Genomic DNA, 19,816 nt, shown 5'->3' with positions numbered 1-19,816 from the left:
TCTTCAAGGTTCTTGGCAGTGACCTACCTTCCTTGCTGCTCATAATACAGAATTCCAGCTCAACCAATTAAACTGATTGGCAGAAAACTGGAATACAGGTAAAAGAAATAACTTCATTTACCATCTATTACATACTTAATACAAGGGACTGTTGTAGGATGCAGTGCTAGATACGTGTTGAGATGACCTCAAAAGGAAAAAGAACCCATAAAGAATAGCTGGTAGTATCCTTTTAATTCTCAAGTAGGAACAAGTGCTACTGACAACTGATTATTTGGGGTGGGATAAGAGAAAAGAAACAGCAGTCAAAGACTTGTGCCTTTCTAAACAGTTTCTACAATCTTCCAATGGGGGAAAAAATCTGCAGTCAATGGACAGCTGGGTTGATTCTATGTTATTTTATTAGTACAAAGGTTTAATTCTTTTTTTTTTTTTTGCTTTATTCTTGTCCCCCTAAAATCTCCCTCTAAAGCAGAGGTTTCTGCTTAAGATTTAAACTGAAAGTTTATTAAATAGACTGAAACATTTTTGTATAAGAATTTAATGAAAAGGAAATCTTAAATATGACCATGAGGTTTATCTCCACCACCCAATAGCCAGAAAAGGCAGGCCACCTTCTATGAAGGACAAAAACAGATGGTATTGTCCTCTATTAATCCCCTACTCACCATCGAAGCAACTTCAGGACAAGTTTTAAATTTCCCTTTTTTATGTTGGGTTGCCTCCAAGCTGCTCTCAATTTTGGAAAGCACATTTGTTAACCTAAGCACTTCCTTGGCTACCTTCAAAGGCTTTTTCAACAGTGCTTCTATAAGGCTACCTTTTTATTATAAGTCTCTAATAATACAATGGTTTTGGCTTCCAGTTTGCATGCGTGGCGCCTGAACACGTGCAAGAAGAAGTCTCTCCCTGTCGTCTGATCTATCTTCCTTGGAGGACCCTGAAAAGGGTTGAAAGTTGCCCTGGAGGGGCAACCACCATGAGGAGGCCCTCCTTGTGATCACAGAAGGGCGGCAGCCCTCCGTTTGATCCAGAGCAGCTCCTCTGGCCCAAAGAAGAACAGATCAGCCGTTAAGATGGCCGATCATTAAGCCGTTCCCTGCCGAAAGCCAAAAGCACCATCAAGCACAATGAACGAATCTGGAGGATTTGGGTGAGACCTTACCTTTCTTATTCCCCTAACTACTTTCCTGTGGGACCTTTTTGAAAATCTCCCCCTTTTAAAAGATTGGCGACTGCTTACTTGGGGAACAAAAATTTTAAAGCCTTAAAAGAAACCAAATGACTAAGCTAAAAAATTAAGCAACCTTATTTGTACTTTTGAAATTCCTGGGCTATTAAAAAGCTTTTATTTTTGCGGGGACCTACTACCCTATTTTCTGCTTAAGCTGTGAAAGAAGAAGAAAAGAAAAATACTGGATAATTGGATAAAAGCCTCATATCAGTCTGGAAAAAGATTTTACATCTTATTTTATATGCTATTCATGACATCTTGTGGCAAAACCTGGTATAGCAGCTAAATCTTTTTTTTTTATTATGAGAGCTGGCTGAAACACAGATTTGTCCTTGACACTATCTTTAAAGATAAGAATTGGGAACACCTGGCACCGAAAACAATCTCTAGGAATAGTGGAGGTGGACACTCACTGACTTTTATTAAAATAGCCTCCACGAAAGACCTACCTGTAAACATCAAAGAAATGGAGGATTATATTCCACCACTTAACTATAAACTGATACTTGAAACAATTCTGGCACTGGCTGAGCAAATGAAAGCCAGACTGCAAGATAAATCTGACAGCTTAAATCTACCAAGTGAAACTGTGACTTTAAATGATGAATTGACAATTCAAAAACAAATAGAAGAGGAAATTAACATCAAAATAGGAGACCCTAAAGAACAACAAATACAATCTATTGAGAACCTCGATGCCCAAATCTCAACTTTAACTATAAAACCTACAATTCAAAAAACAATAGAAGCCGAAGAAGGCAACACTAAGATGGAAGATACCAAAGGCTTTCAAATACAGTACGTCGAGAACCTAGCCAACCAAATAATAACTATAACATTGGTCATCCCCTCTTATCTAAGCCAGATGGAATTGGAAGAAGAAGAAGACCAGACTGAACTAATGACAACTATACCATACCAAACATCGAGAATTGATTACAAAGGGGACACTTTCTTTGCAAAACTGACAATTGGATGGTCTCCCTGGATTCAAACAATGTGTGTTGGAGGAAAGGGAGACACATTTGAGAATCTAAAGGCACTGATATGGAAGCCTGATTGGCACAAAAAGAAGGCGAGAGTTAGATTTAAAAGATTGGATTTCTCTTTCTGTTGGGACTTGTAATGATAGAGCTTAAAATTTCTTTTAAAGGGCTAAGGGGAATCTTTAAAAGATATAAACTGATTCTATACTTAGGTTTTAGCTCTTTAAGGGAAAGCAAAATTAGCTATCAGAACATAACTTTGAATTAACAGAGTGAGCGCCTGTTACTCGTCCCAGCTTCTGCCAACCTAGCAGTTTGAAAGCACGTAAAAATGCAAGTAGAAAAATAGGGACCACTACGGTGGGAAGGTAACAGCGTTCCGTGCGCCTTTGGCATCTAGTCATGCCGGCCACATGACCACGGAGACATCCTCGGACAAGCGCTGGCTCTTCGGCTTTGAAACGGAGATGAGCACCGGCCCCTAGAGTCAGAAACGACGAGCACGCATGTGCGGGGGAACCTTTACCTTACCTATAGAATTTGGAATATAATAAAAACATTATTTTAATAATTGATGAACTATTAAGATGATAAATAGAATATATTTGTTGTAATGATAGAGATTAAAATTTCTCTTAATGGGCTAAGGGGAACTGATTTTATATTTAACTTCTAGACTTCTAAGGGAAAGGAAAGTTAGCTATTAGAATTAATTCATATTATAGAATCTGGAAGGATACAACTAAAGATATTTTTTCAATAATTGGTGAACTATTAAGATGATAAACAGAATATGCTTGTATAAAATAAGAATGCACTGAAATGAACAATGTATGTATTTTAGACAGGATAATTACTATATAATGAAATGGAGGAAATGGGGATTACCCAAAAATTAAGTTTTCTTCTATATATTACAGGCTACTTTGAAATATTCTATTGCAATTAGGTAAAATTCAAAAACAGGACATGGATATGTATAAGTGAAAATATATTGAAAATTGTTCCAATTGATTGTGTCATAATTAGAAATGTATTAATTTGATTATGCTATCATAACTAAGGGAATTGGAGAGGGAATTCTTGTTGATGTAACCTGAGCTATCTACAAATGATTTTGTTATTTGCTATTGTTTACTTTTAACTACCCAACCACCGTATTGCTTCATGAATGTAAAATTAAAAAAATAATAAAACTTGTATTAAAATAATAATAATAATACAATGGTTTTAGCTCTTGTCATGTTAAAAAAATTTACTGGTTTGAAATGTGGTTCAAAATATTCCAGTGAATGGAAAAAGAATGAAACAATACAGAGGAATACGGAAACGTAGGGAGCTCAGGAAAAGATAAAAAATCTACTGGGTTTCAAGCCAGCAGTGTTCTGTTTATGGGAAAAGGAATATAGACCTCGTGTTATTACAGCATTAATGATAAAGATGGGTCTAATGTCTAAGGCATTAGAAAAAACCACCATAGTAAGGATATTTTTTAAAGCTGCTAGTTGTACCTACGGTGATTTTATATATAAACTCAGTTTAATTTTGTGTCTACAGTATCTATTTATATGGCCAGCAGGACCTGCCCATAGGAAGGAATTGGCAATCAATTGGTTGTCTACTCTAGGCCACTAGACAACCCATACCATTCACTGCTTCCTATAAATGTTTATATTCAGGCTCATATAATTTTTAAATCATTTTTTCTTATTTTTAAAAACTGAAGAGCTAAAAACACCACTCCTCAGGAACTTAGACAAATGTGGGTAATTGAAGCTCAGGAACTGATGACAGCCAGAGTCCAATTATATCTGGAAGACTCCAGGTTTCCTTCTTCTGAAACCAAAGGCCCACCCACTAGCTCGATATGTTGTCACTTTAATGCTAAACTGGATACTTTTCCATTTTGAAACTGGACAATAATTGTGAAGTCCTCATAGTTTGCACTGTTACCCCCCGATCAGATCTACTTCAAGACATCCATTTTCTTTGAAATGCTTACTTCCCTGTCTCCAAACTATGCCTCCCACAATTTCTAAATATTGGGGCATACTTGCTGCATTGTTCCGGGAGCTCATTGAAGTTGACCAGTGCTATGGAAAATAAATTCTGTGTAGAAAATTGGAAAATTTAGATGCATTTAATCTGAACATTCATCCAATGGGAAAAGTCTTTAAAATAAAGACAGTGTATTTATTATGCCAATATAAGGTTTACAAAATGGTTGATTTTTTTTCTACCAGTAAGGGAATATAGGTAGAAAAACAATAACAAAACACAACAAAGATGGATGATAGTATTCCTCCACAGAATGGTTGTGAATTTTCAGACATCCAAATTGAATTCCATTGGGAAGAGAGCTGTACCAGTGGAACTCCCAAATTTGTCAAGGAGAAACAGGCATCATTCTCTTAAGTTTTTCATTTTTGGAAATATAATGGAATAACAAAAACATTGCCTATTCATTCTGTCTAGATATGGAAGGGTTGCTGCGCAGAAGGAAATCACTCATTTTCTGCTTCAAGTGACAAGATTGGTTCTAACAAGCTTAAGTTATGGTGGATAAGTTAAGCAGTTGCTGTACATTAAAATAAACTTGTTAATGATTTCTTTAATTACCATGTTTTTATCCCAATTTTCTGGCAATTATTGTGGCTTGACATGTTAACAGTTTCTTTAATTGCTATGTTCTTATTTCAGTTTCCAGATGATTGTCTCCCACAGCAACTTACAACCACGGGGGATGCATCTCCATCAGGTTTAGGATCAAAAGAGAGAATAAAATACTGAACTATAAAAGGAAGGTTTATCTCCAATTTGACCTGGTTAATATATCTTTGCTGGTGTTTTCTTGTGAGTTTTTCTGTGGCTCTTAGGCAGATGGAGAGAGAATGTATTTTTTCTTCTCCCTTCTTTGTGCAGGTCCAGGACAACAAGCAATTAGAGACAAGGAGCTGGAAGCAAGTTTTAGCAGTAGCCCATGAAGACACACTGGCTGAGACAAAAAGGCCCAGTGTTTAAGTAGAAGAATGATCTAGTGCAGGGGTAGGCAATTAATTTTCCCAAGGAGCCACATGAAAAACTGGGATTGTTGTGGAGGGCCCCCACTATCTCCCAGCCACCACTGTCTTTGTTGCTGCTCCCGCAAGCCAAACACAGACAGTCAAACGGCTGGATGTGGCCCATGGGCCATAAAATGCCCTGGTCTGATTTAGGGCAACCCTACCATGGTTATCCTATTGTTGGGTGTGTGTTTCACATTGTGCATTCCTTCTCTGGCAACATTAGTATTCATCCACTGTCCAGAGGCTCTAAAGTCCTGAACATGGCATTGAGAAGTGTAACATCTTAGGAATGTCACTCTGAAAATCCCCTCAATGATACGTACAGTATACAAGGATGGGCTGCTTGCTGGAGATTAATCGGCGCTGGTGCCACCAAGAAAAGGCTGAGAAGGAGGACACTGTGAAATTAGCAGCAAACTAACTGTCCTCTCAACTCAGGCTATCACCATCTCACAATGCAATTTGGGGACTCTCAGAGCAACAGCTATAACAGGCAAAGGGCAGCAAGGCAATTGGGAGAGCATGATGTCTTCATGCAATGAAGCAGCTGCTGCAGAGACATATTTAGCCCAACATGTTGTTATCCCAGTTGACTTGGGCCTGGAAAATTCCCTGTAGCTCCTTCTTTTGAGGCTTGTTTGAGCAAAATACCAAGATTTATTATCTCCTGAAAGGTGTCCAGAGTTTTTAGATAAGGCAACTAAGAAGCAGTGAGCTGAAAAAGCTTTGTGTGCTAGGCCACAAAATTTCTAAAAGTTATACTCAAAACTGGGTGGTAAACTAACCTAACTGAGAATTAAAAGTCCACCTGATATTTATCACTATAGGTCACAGAACCTCAGAACAGTATGTATGCTAATACCAGTAGTCAGATTGGATAGTACATCAGTAGAAGCTCTTGATGAGTGGCTGTTTGGAATGTTCTTCTAAAACAGTGTTTTTCAACCTTGGCACTTTTAAGATGTGTGGACTTCAACTCAAGGAATTACCCAGCCAGTATACTGAAGTGCACAGACTGATTTGGGTTGAAGGCCACTGATTTGAGTTGAAATGCACTGCTCTAAAAGAGCACCAAGGATAAGTATCTCATTTGTTCAATACAATATGGAAAAAATGGACCTTCCTTTGGAAAGGAGCAAATGTTCAGGAGTTTAGAACATAACTTATTTTTCCTAGGCTAAAGGATTGCTGATTACTTTTATGAGAAACATGGCATTACTTAATAAGTGTTCTTCTCTAGTGAAAAAACAACAACAATTAATATTGTTAATTCCCCAACATCATTAGATGTTCTGTCACAGGGTTGGGTATGTTCTGAATGTGAGAGACAAGTTTGCTCAGTTTGGGCATGCTGCCTTATTAGTGATAAAATTATTTTTGTTTTGCTTCTCTGTGCAAGGCTGCTGCCAACAGGCATTTGTGCATGATGGCCTCCACATCTAATTTGTTATTGTAATTATCAACTGTGCCATTTTTAAAATTAAGCAAATAAAATCAGGATAGGTATCTAGCATAATAGTGATCAGAGTAATAGAACAAGGAAGTATAAACTTGGTAATGTTAATTCAAATGTATCTATTCGAACCCAGAAAGAATATAAATCACCAAATGAAAAGAAGGAAGTAGGAAGGTAATGTTTCCATCCTTAGATTTTCAAGCCAACAGAGATTGTTTGTTGCTTTCTTTGCTTATAGATTATAGTTCTGAGAACAGCGTACATAAGACTTGCTTTGAATTCACTCTCAGTACAGATTTTGCTAATTCATTTCTTTCATGCAAAAGGTTTTGAGGCAACAGAATTTTTAATTATGTAACTTATATTTCCTGCAAGATTTCCTTAGCTTCATTAAGGCAGCTTGTTGGCACCCAACACTGGAAACCCATAAAAATAGGGGATGTGCTGCAAGAATAGAACAGCCTTGTTAAACAGTTCTCCATAGAGGTTGAAAAAATAACCAAACAGAGCTGTTTTGTTGCATTGCTAGAATGGCTGACTATACGCATGTTGGATTCACAGCTATTCTCATCAGAGTGGTAGTATCTCTGAAACAATCACAAAACAAACTGTTTCTGTTTCTTCCAGTGCATCATCCTAACTAAAACCAAGGAGGATACACAACTACTGCTATGGAGACCTAGCAAATACCAAAGGTCACTCCAACAGAAGTGCCTTTCTGTTCTTTATACTTGAGGGAAGTAGAATAGCTGCCTGAAAGCATTACCTGTCTTCCACTCAGTAGCCAGAAACCTTACAAATACATTATGAATGATCCATTAAGGACCAAACTATATAGAATGTTAGTCACTGCATCTTTTTTCTGTCCCATTTACCTACTGAAGAGATCATTAGTTTAAGTTGGGACCAGAATGCCATGGCGCTGATCTAGAACACTTCCCATTTCATCTCCAAAGTAGCTACTATTCAGTAAGGAAATGCAGTAACATGTGAAGGGCTGTCATGAATGCTTTGGTAATGGCTATTTTAATCTGTAGTAAAATTATATGCCATAATGGGATTCTTTTTTGGACTATCATCCTTTTGACTGTAAATGCAATAAAGCATTTATTTATATAAAAAGATTCTATGATCACAAAAAAGCCCCTAAAGAGGGTTTTTTTCCCTGCATACATGTTGTTCTTAGCTGCGAAGTCGTGTCCGACCCATCGCGACCCCATGGACAATGTTCCTCCAGGCCTTCCTGTCCTCTACCATCTTCTGGAGTCCATTTAAGCTCACGCCTATTGCTTCAGTGACTCTATCCAGCCACCTCATTCTCTGTCATCCCCTTCTTCTATTGCCCTCAATCTTTCCCAGCATTAGGCTTTTCTCCAGTGAGTCCTTCCTTCTCATTAGGTGGCCAAAGTATTTGAGTTTTAGCTTCAGGATCTGGCCTTCTAAAGAGCAGTCAGGGTTGATCTCCTCTAGGACTGACCGGTTTGATCGCCTTGCAGTCCAAGGGACTCGCAGGAGTCTTCTCCAGCACCAGAGTTCAAAGGCCTCAATTCTTTTGGCGCTCAGCCTTTTTTATGGTCCAACTTTCACTGCCATACATTGAAGCTGGGAAGACCATAGCCTTGACTATACGCACTTTTGTTGACAGGGTGATGTCTCTGCTTTTTAGTGTGCTGTCTAGATTTGCCATGGCTTTCCTCCCCAGGAGCAAACGTCTTTTAATTTCTTGGCTACAGTCCCCATCTGCAGGATCTTGGAGCCCAGGAAGTGAGTTGCTTTGTATCACCCACAATACACCTACACACCTGGATTTGTTTATGTGTAAGAAAGAAGTAAGCAGAAATTGTGGGGAAAAATAATTTTGTGAAGTTGACAATCTTCAAAATTGTTATGCCAGTGGGCTGGAGCATAGACTTTCTATATTCTTTCCAGTGACTTAGTGTGCACCCCAACACAATTAGAAATATAAATGTCATTTTATTTTCATCAGTGTGATGACTTGTCAGAATGCATTCCTACTGACTCTCACAATAGGAATGAAAATCTCCCAATGCAATAAATACCAAATTGAAATGAAACACATGGATGGGAGAATATATTTAGAAATTGGACATTAAAATGAAGTTATGCTGGGTGAAGTGAGGGAACAGAGAAAAAAATATAAGAGGGAGGTATGTACTATTGTTTTTCAGAAACAAAGCCTATAGATTATAATTGTGTTATAATCTCTCAATCATCAACAATAGCAAGAGTATCAAATGCTGCTTTACTGTACAGTATAAGCAAAGAGCTTTCAGTAGAAGATATAGAACTCCACATTATTCCAGAGTTAATTTGAGCAATATGGTGATATATAGGCATCTTTAGACTATTCCACAGATCTGAAGAGATCCAATGGCACTCAGTATAAATGAAGAACACAATTTGTTTACCCTGAATAATCCAGAGAAAGCATCAACATCCCTAGAGATGCCAATATAGCATTCCTCCAACATGATGCCTTTAACAAATTGATACAACACCCATGATTCTCAACCAAATTAAAGCGAAATCAAATGGTCCTATTTCACAGTATGCTTTTTCTATGACTTACTGGGGTAAATTTTACTGGGCTTCCATTTAATAATAATTATGGGAAAGTTTGTATCAAGAGCTTTAAAGACTCTTAGCAACCACATAGATTTTCTCTATGATGATCTATCCCTTTCAGGCCCAATGGTGCAATAATCACCACTGCAACTGTGTCCATCTGCCATGCTGCTTCTCTTTCTTTCCACCTTTCCCATCAGTAGAGCCTTCTCCAGATAATTAATTCTTTACATTAAGTGATTGAAGTAGGATAATTTGACTCTGGTCATTTATGTCTCAAGTGAGAACTCTGGGCTGATTTGTTCGATGATTTGTTTGTTTTCTTGACTTTACATGGGGCTTCATCAGGAGGAGAAAGCAAAAAAAAAAAATAAGTAATTTGTATATTCTTAACCAAACTGGATCCCAACATGACATCTTTCACATCTCCTACAGTGCCTGACAGGCATCATCCCTTATCAGATTTTATTTTATTTGAATTCTTTTAATTGAAAAAAAAGGAGATAGCATGGTGTAAAGCCAATTACTAACTCGAACATATTTATTTCTAAGACTGCTTATGGACTCTTTGTATCTCTTGGAAGAATCTTTAGAAATATTTTGTCAATGCTGCAAACACTGACATGTTTTTGCACTGACAATATAAGAGACAGCCTTTGGTTTAAACTGCTTCACTTTGAATCTTGAAGGGAGAGAATTTTTCTAACGTCTATTCTGAGAAGATAAGAAGCCCGGGTACAGAATGGGAGACCTCATATGTGAAACTAATTGGATGTGATTTATGACGTGTAGATAAGGGTGGGGATTATGTGTGTGTTAGATGGGTTTTGGGGGAGGAGATTTCAGATTCTGGCATCCCTCCATGAGTGCCGATGTTTCGTTTCATTACTAAGTCTTTTTAGATAAATAATATGCCTGCAATTTGTTTGATTTGTCTTATTCATCGGATCCATGACATATAAATAATGGGGAACTTCAGCCCAGTTTTCTGATTTGAAGTATGCCTACTTGATCTGAAAAACAGACAGATATAAACTGGAATGGTAGAAGACTAGAGCAGGTAGATGGGAGCAAACCTACTAGTTTGCCTTCTAATAAATGGATTTTTTGTCTTCTTTCACGCAGCAATTTTTAGAGTGCCCATTACAACCCTGCAACATTGAAAATGTACTCACTTGATTGCAAAGTTTAGAGACTTTTGACTTAGCAAGTCATGCAATAGTCTAATTCAGACATGTCAAACACAAGGCCCGGGGGCCAGATCCGGCCCGCAAAGTGGTTTCATGCGGCCCGCGAAGCCATCCTGGAAACAGTGAGGGAAAGGCCCCCACTGCCTTGGCCCTGGCCCAGAGACCCTCCTTCTGCCAGAGACCATCAGATCTGTCCCACTCCTGCCCAGGCCCCCATAGGCACCCTTGATGCGAACGATGTAGAGCTGGCCACGCCCACCCAGTAGGCCATACGCACTCTAGCCATGCCCACCCAGTAGGCCACGCCCACCCAGGCCATACCCACTCGGCCCCCTGAGGGCAACTGCAATGCTGATGCGGCCCTCAATGAAATTGAGTTTGACACCCCTGGTCTAATTGCAACCTGTCAGTCATGACCATGGCGGTGTCAGTCTCTATACATATAACTAAAGCAAAGACTTGGATACAGTATAGCAAGAGGACATATGCCCTGCTGGATAAGACCCCTTACCCATCTAATCTAGCAGTCTGTTTTCACAGTGGCCAATCAACTGCACTAGAACGTCCGCTAGTTTCCCAGCAATGGCCTTCAGAGAACATGACCCCAACAATAAGTATATCCTTTGCATTCAAAAACTGCCAGGTTTGTTTGGTGGCATCTCCAGTTCAAATATATGAAAAAAATAAAAGTAAAGATCCCTGCCAAAATACACAAAAACAGCCACAGAACATACAACACAGATCACTATGGGCACTAATATGTGTATTAATATGTATACCAATATCCTTATACTTAACAGCTTTTTAGCTAATGGAGTGAACAAAAATCATGTGCTAATTGTAATTGCTGAACAACTTCATTTGCACAATATCACTAAGCCATAAACAATCAAACCACATTATAGCTTAGTGCAATGCGTGAACCCAGCTACTGTTTTGCCAATTCTATTAATGAACAATGTTGAGGCCAGGAAATGCTTTAGACAATAATTTCTGCCTTGACAATAAAGATGCTTGCATGTTATACACTGCTCTACAATATATCCCAAAATGCTGTGTACTGATTGGAAATTGAAAACATTTGAAAGGGTACCTCCAAATAAAGACAATATGATCCATATTTTCTAGAAAAGGCCCCATTCATTAATTCTAAAGGCTGTTTTCCCCTTAACTGAAAAACTACCACACATATTGCCTATACCACAATCACTCAGCCCTGGTAGAACTAAGCAGGGGGAAAAAATTGTACAAAAAAATTGACAGTTAAACGGCACTTTAACTCTTTCAACAGTACCACAATTTACATCCCAAAACTGTCACTGTTGCTGCATTCCTATCACTTTTTTTTCAGCTGCCAAGTACTTCAAAAAAAGAAGAGAAAGAAAATGTTTTTTTTTAAGAAAAGTACTTGTTTTATTTTATTTTATTTTTTTATTTTAATTCCATTTATATCCCGCCCTTCTCCGAAGACTCAGGGCGGCTTACAAGCTTAGCAGTAGCCTTCATTCTATGTATATGCCTGCTTATTAGGGCTTTCACACACACGCCAAGCAGCATTATTACAAAGTCAGCTTAATTGCCCCCAACAATCTGGGTCCTCATTTTACCTACCTCGGAAGGATGGAAGGCTGAGTCAACCTTGAGCCTGGTGGGATGCGAACCTGCACTAATTGCAGGCAGCTGGTGTTACTTAAGGAGGCATTAGCCCACTGCTCCACCAAGGCTCTTTAATGAGTGAATTAGTTTACTTAGCTTTAGAGGACTTCTTAAAAAATTGAGCAGTACTATATAGCCCCTGGAGGATCTCAATATTTATCTGGGAGAGAATATTATTCTCAATAGCAGACTATAAAACTAAATATACCAGTTTTGTCAATCATAATTTAAACAGATTAAAAGGTTAATAAATAAATTAGTATACTAGTAAAAACAGAGTTTTCATTAGAACAAAAATATTCCTTTTGTTCATCTAGATCAGGGGTCAGCAACCTGAAACAGTGAAAGAGCCACTCGGAACCGGTTCCCTCACAAAAGGAAAAACTGGGAGCCGCAAAAAAATGTGTGCACATGCGCATACATGTGTGCATGTGCAGAACAGGGTTTGACTGAAGAGTGGAGCCAAGGCGAGATATGCACCTACCCTGCATATTTGAATTGGTTGAACTTTTTTAGTCTCACTTTTTTTTTGGAGTACACATAGCAGAGGACTGGGAGCCGCAGGATACGGTTGAAAGAGCCGCATGCGGCTCCGGAGCCATGGGATGCAGACCTGTGATCTAGATTATCTATTTATTTATTAAACTTGGAGTGACACAATGGCTCGGCCATTAAGTTGCTGGGCTTGTCAGCTGGAAATCTGACAGGGTGAGCTCCCATTCTTGGCCTTACTCTGCCAACCTAGTAGTTGAAAAGCATGCAAATATGAATAAATAGGTACCACTGTGGTGGAAAAGGTTACTGTGTTCTGTATTTCATGCTGATGGCCACACAATGACAGAAGCGTCTCTCAGACAATGCAGGTTCCCTAGACTGAGAATCGGAGTTGAGCATCTCCTCTTTAAGTCAGTCACTACTGGACAGAGGGAAACTTTAAACTTTTTTTTAATTAAACGTGAATGTTATCCATCTCCACTAGAAATTAAAATATTTTTTTAATTTTGTCTCATTATTATTAGCTCATAATTATTAGCTATAAAATATTGGAAGCAAACATTCTTGTACTTTTGTGATTTGTTCAAGAAAGAAATAGAGTAATATGTGTCATACAGTAACACAGACATGTAAGAAATTCCACAAAGATCCACTGAAGAAATATGGATATAATATGCCACTAATCGACAGTTTCAGAGTCTTGTGCAACAGTGGAAGACAAATTAATTTATTTTCTTCAAGTTGTTTGAAATGTTTTGAATAAAACATGAACAAAATATACAGTAAAGCTTTACACTACATTAAGGATAACTATTTTAAGTTTGGAATCCCATGGAAGTCATATAACAACACCCCTCCCCCTTAGTAAATGCTTTTTTTGTTCTACACTTCAGAGCTAAATATATTGACACAAGCTATGGGCTTCTAACAAATAATAACAAAATGTCATGTCTCTTGTTTCTGTGTCATCAACATACCTGCTAATGACAGAACTGTGATTTATTCCAAGTCTGTCAAATGCCTGAAAGTATTTCAGAGGATGCCACAAATATATATATTTTCAAAAGTAAGATTGAAACAAGAATTCTTCAGTGATTGCAGCAAAATACAACCCAAGATACAATTTATATATACATAAACAGCACCCAAAGCATAGTTTTATGGTCATAATAGCATCCAGATCCAAAGCAGTTAAAGGTACTTTGGATCTGGCATGGAAAAAGTTCAACAGACAGAACAAGAAGATGCCTATGTCAGTTCTGAAGCTCTTCTGCCCACTTCAGGGCAGTCCAACTAGGTATCTGTATCATTGTTACGTATTTCCCAACTCTACTTTTCTGACTCTCTTTATGTATGTGGATGAGAAAGTGGAACATGATTCCTGAGGCTTCTTCTTTACTATTGCATGGGAGTGAGAGGGGACAAAATAGTTGGGGTTTCAGTTTAGAGATTATGATCAGAAAAAAATCACAAGTTCAATTGGTTTTAGTTATGTATCATGAGGCACCGTTGATGCGGGAAATAATTCCATTTACAAAAGAATTATTTTTCCTTAAAACGTAGTCTTTTAACTCCTTTAGTTTGGTCCGGATTTCTTCTTCAGACATTTCTGTCAACGGCATTGATTTCACTTGAGAAAGGAAATCTTGAATTATTTGTTCCCCCTCCTGAAAAAGAAAAAAGAAATGTAAAACCATAGTGACTGTATCCTTTTAACTGGGAGAAACGGTGTATCATAGGGCAAAACTTTTTTGACCAAGGTACCTAAAATGAGCTAACTTACAGAATGCATCCAAAATCCAGGACCCCATGCCTCCAGTGGAATCGAAATTTGGAAATTTTGTTAAACATTTTATGACATAATACAAAATGTCATAAAATATTTCTGGGGTCAGCTGCTGTTGTTTGTGCCATATGTTTCAACATGGGCTATTTTCAAAGCAAATACATTTCTGAATATCTCCCTGAATTTCTTTTAAAAAAAATTCCAGTCAAGATATTAGAAGCTCTGCCACTGTTGAAGATATTAAGGAATCTGGCAAGGAAATATTTCAGAAATGATGACCTAATGAGTCATGGATTATCTAGTAACTTATAATATTGTTATAGGATTTGTCTGTCTTGGTAATTATTGACCAGCTCCAAACATTTTATATCAATATGCATCTTGGTATAAATGTTACCTTTCCCCCCATTTTTCTTCCTATTGTTGCACTGTAATTATTTCTTTAAAGTTTTGTATCTACTGTGTGGCTCCACTCCACTATCCTGCTGCCCTGCTTCATCCTGCACCCCTGCCACCTCTGTTGCCCTGCCCTCCACCATGTACCTGCCATTCTACACTCTGCTGTCTCTACTGCCCTACACTTCACCCTGCATCCCTCCTGCCCCCCTGCCCTACACCCCTGCATTTTGCAGCCACTGCACTCTGCCCTACACTCTGCTACCCGTTGCCCCCAGCTGAACTTCAGTGTCTTCTTCTTCCTGATGCTGACAAGGTATGCCCAACCTGGCCCTTCATGAGTACAGGGTGGCAGATGTCAAGACTGAGATGTCAAGGTGGAGTGTAGAGCAGTGGAGATGTAGGACTGAGCACAGAGGGGCATGGGCAGCGGAATAGAGGGCAGCCAAAAGCACAGAGATTTGTGGGGGGGGGGAGGAAGAGATAGGTAGATGCAGGAAACTGAAGTGCACCCTGTTGTCAAAAATTTGAGAGGGCTGCCAATTACCCACAAGACTGCGGGAGCACTGCAACAGCCGTAACTTCAAGGACCAGGTATAAATACCATTTAAACAGTCTGTTCTGAATCAAGTCACATGACACCTCCACCCCTGGGCTCTCTGGGGATCCTGGGTCCCTGTGTCTGATGGCCCCAGTTCCGACTCATCCTCCTCCTCCAAGTCAGCAATTGAAGGGGCCATCATACAACCATTGAACAAATGGTCATTAAGTGAGGACTACCTGTAGTTCAATATTTATTGAACTTAGTTAGGGTTTAACACTTTCCATCAAGGCAACTATAAAGAAAAATAGAGACTAGAAATAATATTTTAGTTCATAACTCTTCAATTTTTTCCTATGGTTATTTAAACAAGAAAGCAGGACAAGAAGCAACGGATGGAAACTAGTCAAGGAGAGAAGCAACCTAGAACTAAGGAGAAACTTCCTGACAGTTAGAACAATTAACCAGTGGAACAACCTGCCTCCAGAAGTGGTGAATGCTCCAACACTGGAAGTTTTTAAGAAGAGACTAGACAGCCATTTGTCTGAAATGGTATAGGGTTTCCTGCCTTAGCAGGGGGTTGGACTAGATGACCTCCAAGGTCCCTTCCAACTTATTATTATTAGTAGTACACAATGAAAGAAAAAAAAGGAAACATTTATTTAGAAGATGCACATTTACCTAAAGAACCTAGTACATGATTAGGATTGCTTTCCCTTTCCCTAATACAGTACTTCAGCAAAGGCATATGAGCACAAATACTGTGGAAACAGCAACAGAAGTTTAGTGAACTGGCCCATTGATTAAAAGTTTTATTCTACCCATATTCCAGGTGGAGAAGGTCCTAAAGCCAGGCCCCTGTTCACTCCATTTCTGCTACCCACAAGCTCTCCAAGAATGTTCACTTAAAACAGCCCTAATTATCACCTTCTAGGAAAAAAACATATTTGCCTGGAAATGGTATTTAAAAACTCACCCATTTTATTTAATAAGCCCTTGGAACAATAGGCTAATCCCAAATTGAGCTGATAAAAGAAGTGAGGAGAAAAGATGCACTCTCATACTTGCTCAGATAGCAAATGTTATTTATCTGGAAGAAGGCATATGACTTGTTCAACACCATAGTGACTGATGATATATCTCTGCATTGCAAAGTGCTCTCTTTCCAAACACAGAGATATCTAGATTCCTACGAATGGCCTGTATGTTTTTCTTATCCGTTGTAAAATGATTTCTTTGTCATTGGTCAAATGTATCCATCAGCTCAACTTCAATCTCTATAACCTTATATAAAAACTTGGTTGACTAATCTCCAATGTTTTTTGTTCTTAACAGCAGGAGACCAATGACTCAGTATAACTTGTTAGCTTTAATAAAACAATAGCTGGATCATCTCTAATTGTTGACATGTTCTGACATGACCTTTTCTACCATAACTGTGAACATTTCTCGTGTCACATCTAAAAAAGGATGTGGGAGAAGTGGAAAAAGTGCAGAAGAGAGGAACCAAAATAATCAGGGGGCTTAATCATTTCTCTACCACAGGTTGAGGTGATGGCCATTGTTCTTTGTGCAGAACAAGTGTATCAAAGTTATTGGTTTTAAGATTCAATGTTATCTCCAAACACTACTGCATGGGTACAACAGGGGGAGGAGATGCCTTTTCCTACTTACAAACATCTCAGAAGCCTCTGGTTGGCCATTGTAAAATAGAAAATGCTGGATTAAAATGAACCGTATATTGATTTTGCAAGCAACTCTTATGCCCAAGCAAACAAGCAAATTAACATTTTCTTCAATAAAGGGTGAGCACCAGAAATAGCATACAAGTTGAAAAGACTGCTTGAAATGGCTGCTGCTGATTCCCTAAGATTTCTTTCATAAAAAAAAAATCTTACAACCTGAAGCCAGAATCCAAATCTCCATTTAGCAATGTTCTGTTTCAAAATGTTCCTCTCGTATTCATTTTTGCTAGGCCCAACTATTTTTAATTCACAATGATAATATATGTTTATTTTCAACTCAGGATTTCATTTATTTTTATTTTTTTATTTATAAATTCAAGATTATTGATTGTAAATATGAACATTTTTTTATTCGAAAGATTTGTATGGCTGCTCATCTTAAAAACATAAATCTGTTGTCAAGTCACAATGGTTGTGTTGACACATCACAGCCAAATGAAATGACATTATGGTAAGATATATGAATTTTTCCAAAGAATTATAGAAAGCAGAATATAGACATACAGAAAAATCCAACAAACCTGCTTCTCCCTGTGGCATCTTTTGGCAGCTGGTTCTTCATCTTCCTCCTCCTCCTCCTGAGACATTCCAATATTCTGGAAGTCCTCCAGTTCCAGAGCTTTGGCCTTGGCACACTCAATCACATGTTTGGGAAAGGCAGCCAATTCTGCTACATGGATACCAAAGCTCTGGTCACAGGCCCCTGGAAGAAGCATCATGAGGAAATCCTTTTATTTTAATGTTAACTTAGTAACCTGAGAGCAGAAGGTGCACCCAAAACAAGATATCGGGTGCTCAAGTCAATAGCAACAATACAGGTAATCCTCGACTTATAACCATTTGTTTAGTGACTGTTCAAGTTACAATGTGCTTCACACTTAGGACTGTTGCAGCATCCCCTGGTCATGTGATCATAACTTAGATGCTTGGCAACTGGTTCATATTTATGACAATTGCTGTGTCCAAGGGTCATGTGATCACCTTTTGCGACCTTCTGACAAGCAAAGTCAATGAGGAAACCAGATTCACTTAGCAACTGTGTTACTAACTTAACAAATGCAGTAATTCATTTAACGACTGTGTCAAGAAAGGTCATAAAATGGGGCAAAACTCACTTAACAACTGTCTCACTTAACAACAAAAATTTTGGGCTCAATTGTGGTTGTAAGTCAAGGACTACTCGTAATCAACCCTTTGAAGAGTTGGATAAGACATTCCACAGATCTCTCATAGTTGATAAACGCATCCTAAATTGACAGAAATTAAATTGGATAATTTTTCTATTTTGGTACAATGTATAAAGTGCAATTTAATTTCCAAGACAATCTTTACCATTTGAATACGTTTTCCATATTTTATTGTATATTTTTAATTGAAATATCATATAATGATTTCAAAATGTAGTGACAATAATTATAAATAAATAACAAATGCATATACAATTCTATAGTACACAGTCAAGATATCTTGAGCAGGGGGTTGGAATAGAAGACCTCCATGGTCTCTTCTAACTCTGTTATTCTATTATAATACTGCACAAATACTTTCAAATTATTATGGACTTGACTGATTATTCTGATATAAATATTCAAATTGATAAGCTTTGTATCAGCTGTTATAAATTTAACTCCTTGCTTACAAAAAAAATGAATATTAAAATAGGACAAATTGAAGATGGTCAATTTTGAGATTTTTAACTCTCCTAATATACGTTCTTAATTTTAAGTATATATTTTAAAAGTTGTAATCAATGAAACCATTTCTGAATCACTATCCTCTAATACCTCATTCTCCATTTCTAACAACTGTTTACTTAGATCTCATATTGAATCTGTTAAAATCAGTCCAACTCAACAACCCAACTGGCATTTCTCATAAAGAAATTGTTAAGTTAGATTAGATCCTAAGAGCTATATTTGCCCCAAATCAAAGAAAGTAGAAATATAGGAATGTACATTTTACAATATCTTAGACAATTTTTCAACTTTGCAAAGAAACGGTCACTCATTCTACAATAAAATGAAGCAGATTTTCTCTGTCCAAGTTCACTAATGCTTTTCACCTTTTTTCACACGGTACAACATTGTCAGGGTTTCCTTTGTAGTTAATGCCGTAACATGCAAGTTATTTACAGTGGGTATTTGATCAGCCAGTGCTGTCAGTTCATGAAAATGAGTAGCAAACATAGCGAAAGCTTTCATTTTGCTGGCAATATATTCAGAAATTGCCCAGGCCAATCCAAATCCATCATATGTTGATGTTCCTCTCCCTAACTCATCAATGATTATCAAGGAATGTTCCGTTGCAGTTCTAAAAGAAAAAAAAAGATATTAATTAGACTCTACTTTTAAAGTAGAACAATTCAAAACAGTTTTTCATAACATATTTGTGTGTGTTATATCCACTAATATGTGCATTTTTGTTTGCACCTTCTTTGCACTTGCTTACAAATTTCTCTCTCTGTGTGTGTGTCTGTGTCTGTGTGTCGTGTATGTGTCTGTGTGCATGCATGCGTGCACAAGAAATTTACATTTCAGTTTACATGCCAGTTTGGAAATACATATTTTAAGTTTGTACTAAAATGTGACCTGATGAATTTCTCCTCATCTCTAAATAGAAAGCAGAATTTCTCTATATACTTGATCTAAACCTACAGATGGGTTTGAATCAAGCAGACATA

The 19,816-nt window shown here is 37.9% G+C and overlaps 1 protein-coding gene across 3 annotated transcripts in view; it reads right to left on the bottom strand.

Annotated features, from left to right (window-relative positions):
- Positions 1–13,374: 13,374 nt before the first annotated feature.
- MSH2 (mutS homolog 2) overlaps positions 13,375–19,816 on the bottom strand; it is a 69,993-nt gene continuing 63,551 nt past the window's right edge. For all 3 annotated transcript variants that reach the window (XM_081313379.1, XM_081313380.1, XM_081313381.1), the window contains 3 exons: positions 19,199–19,446; positions 17,658–17,839; positions 13,375–14,335 (listed from right to left, as the gene is read on the bottom strand). In XM_081313379.1, coding sequence (XP_081169505.1) covers positions 14,165–14,335; positions 17,658–17,839; positions 19,199–19,446 — 601 coding nt within the window. In that variant the 3' untranslated portion in view covers positions 13,375–14,164. The remainder of the gene's footprint in view (positions 14,336–17,657; positions 17,840–19,198; positions 19,447–19,816) is intronic.

This window comes from Vipera berus, assembly GCF_964194415.1.
Source record: "Vipera berus genome assembly, chromosome: 1".
Lineage (NCBI taxonomy): Eukaryota > Metazoa > Chordata > Lepidosauria > Squamata > Viperidae > Vipera > Vipera berus.
The sequence above is the reverse complement of the archived record's forward strand: the minus strand, read 5'-3'. Positions and strand labels throughout refer to the sequence as shown.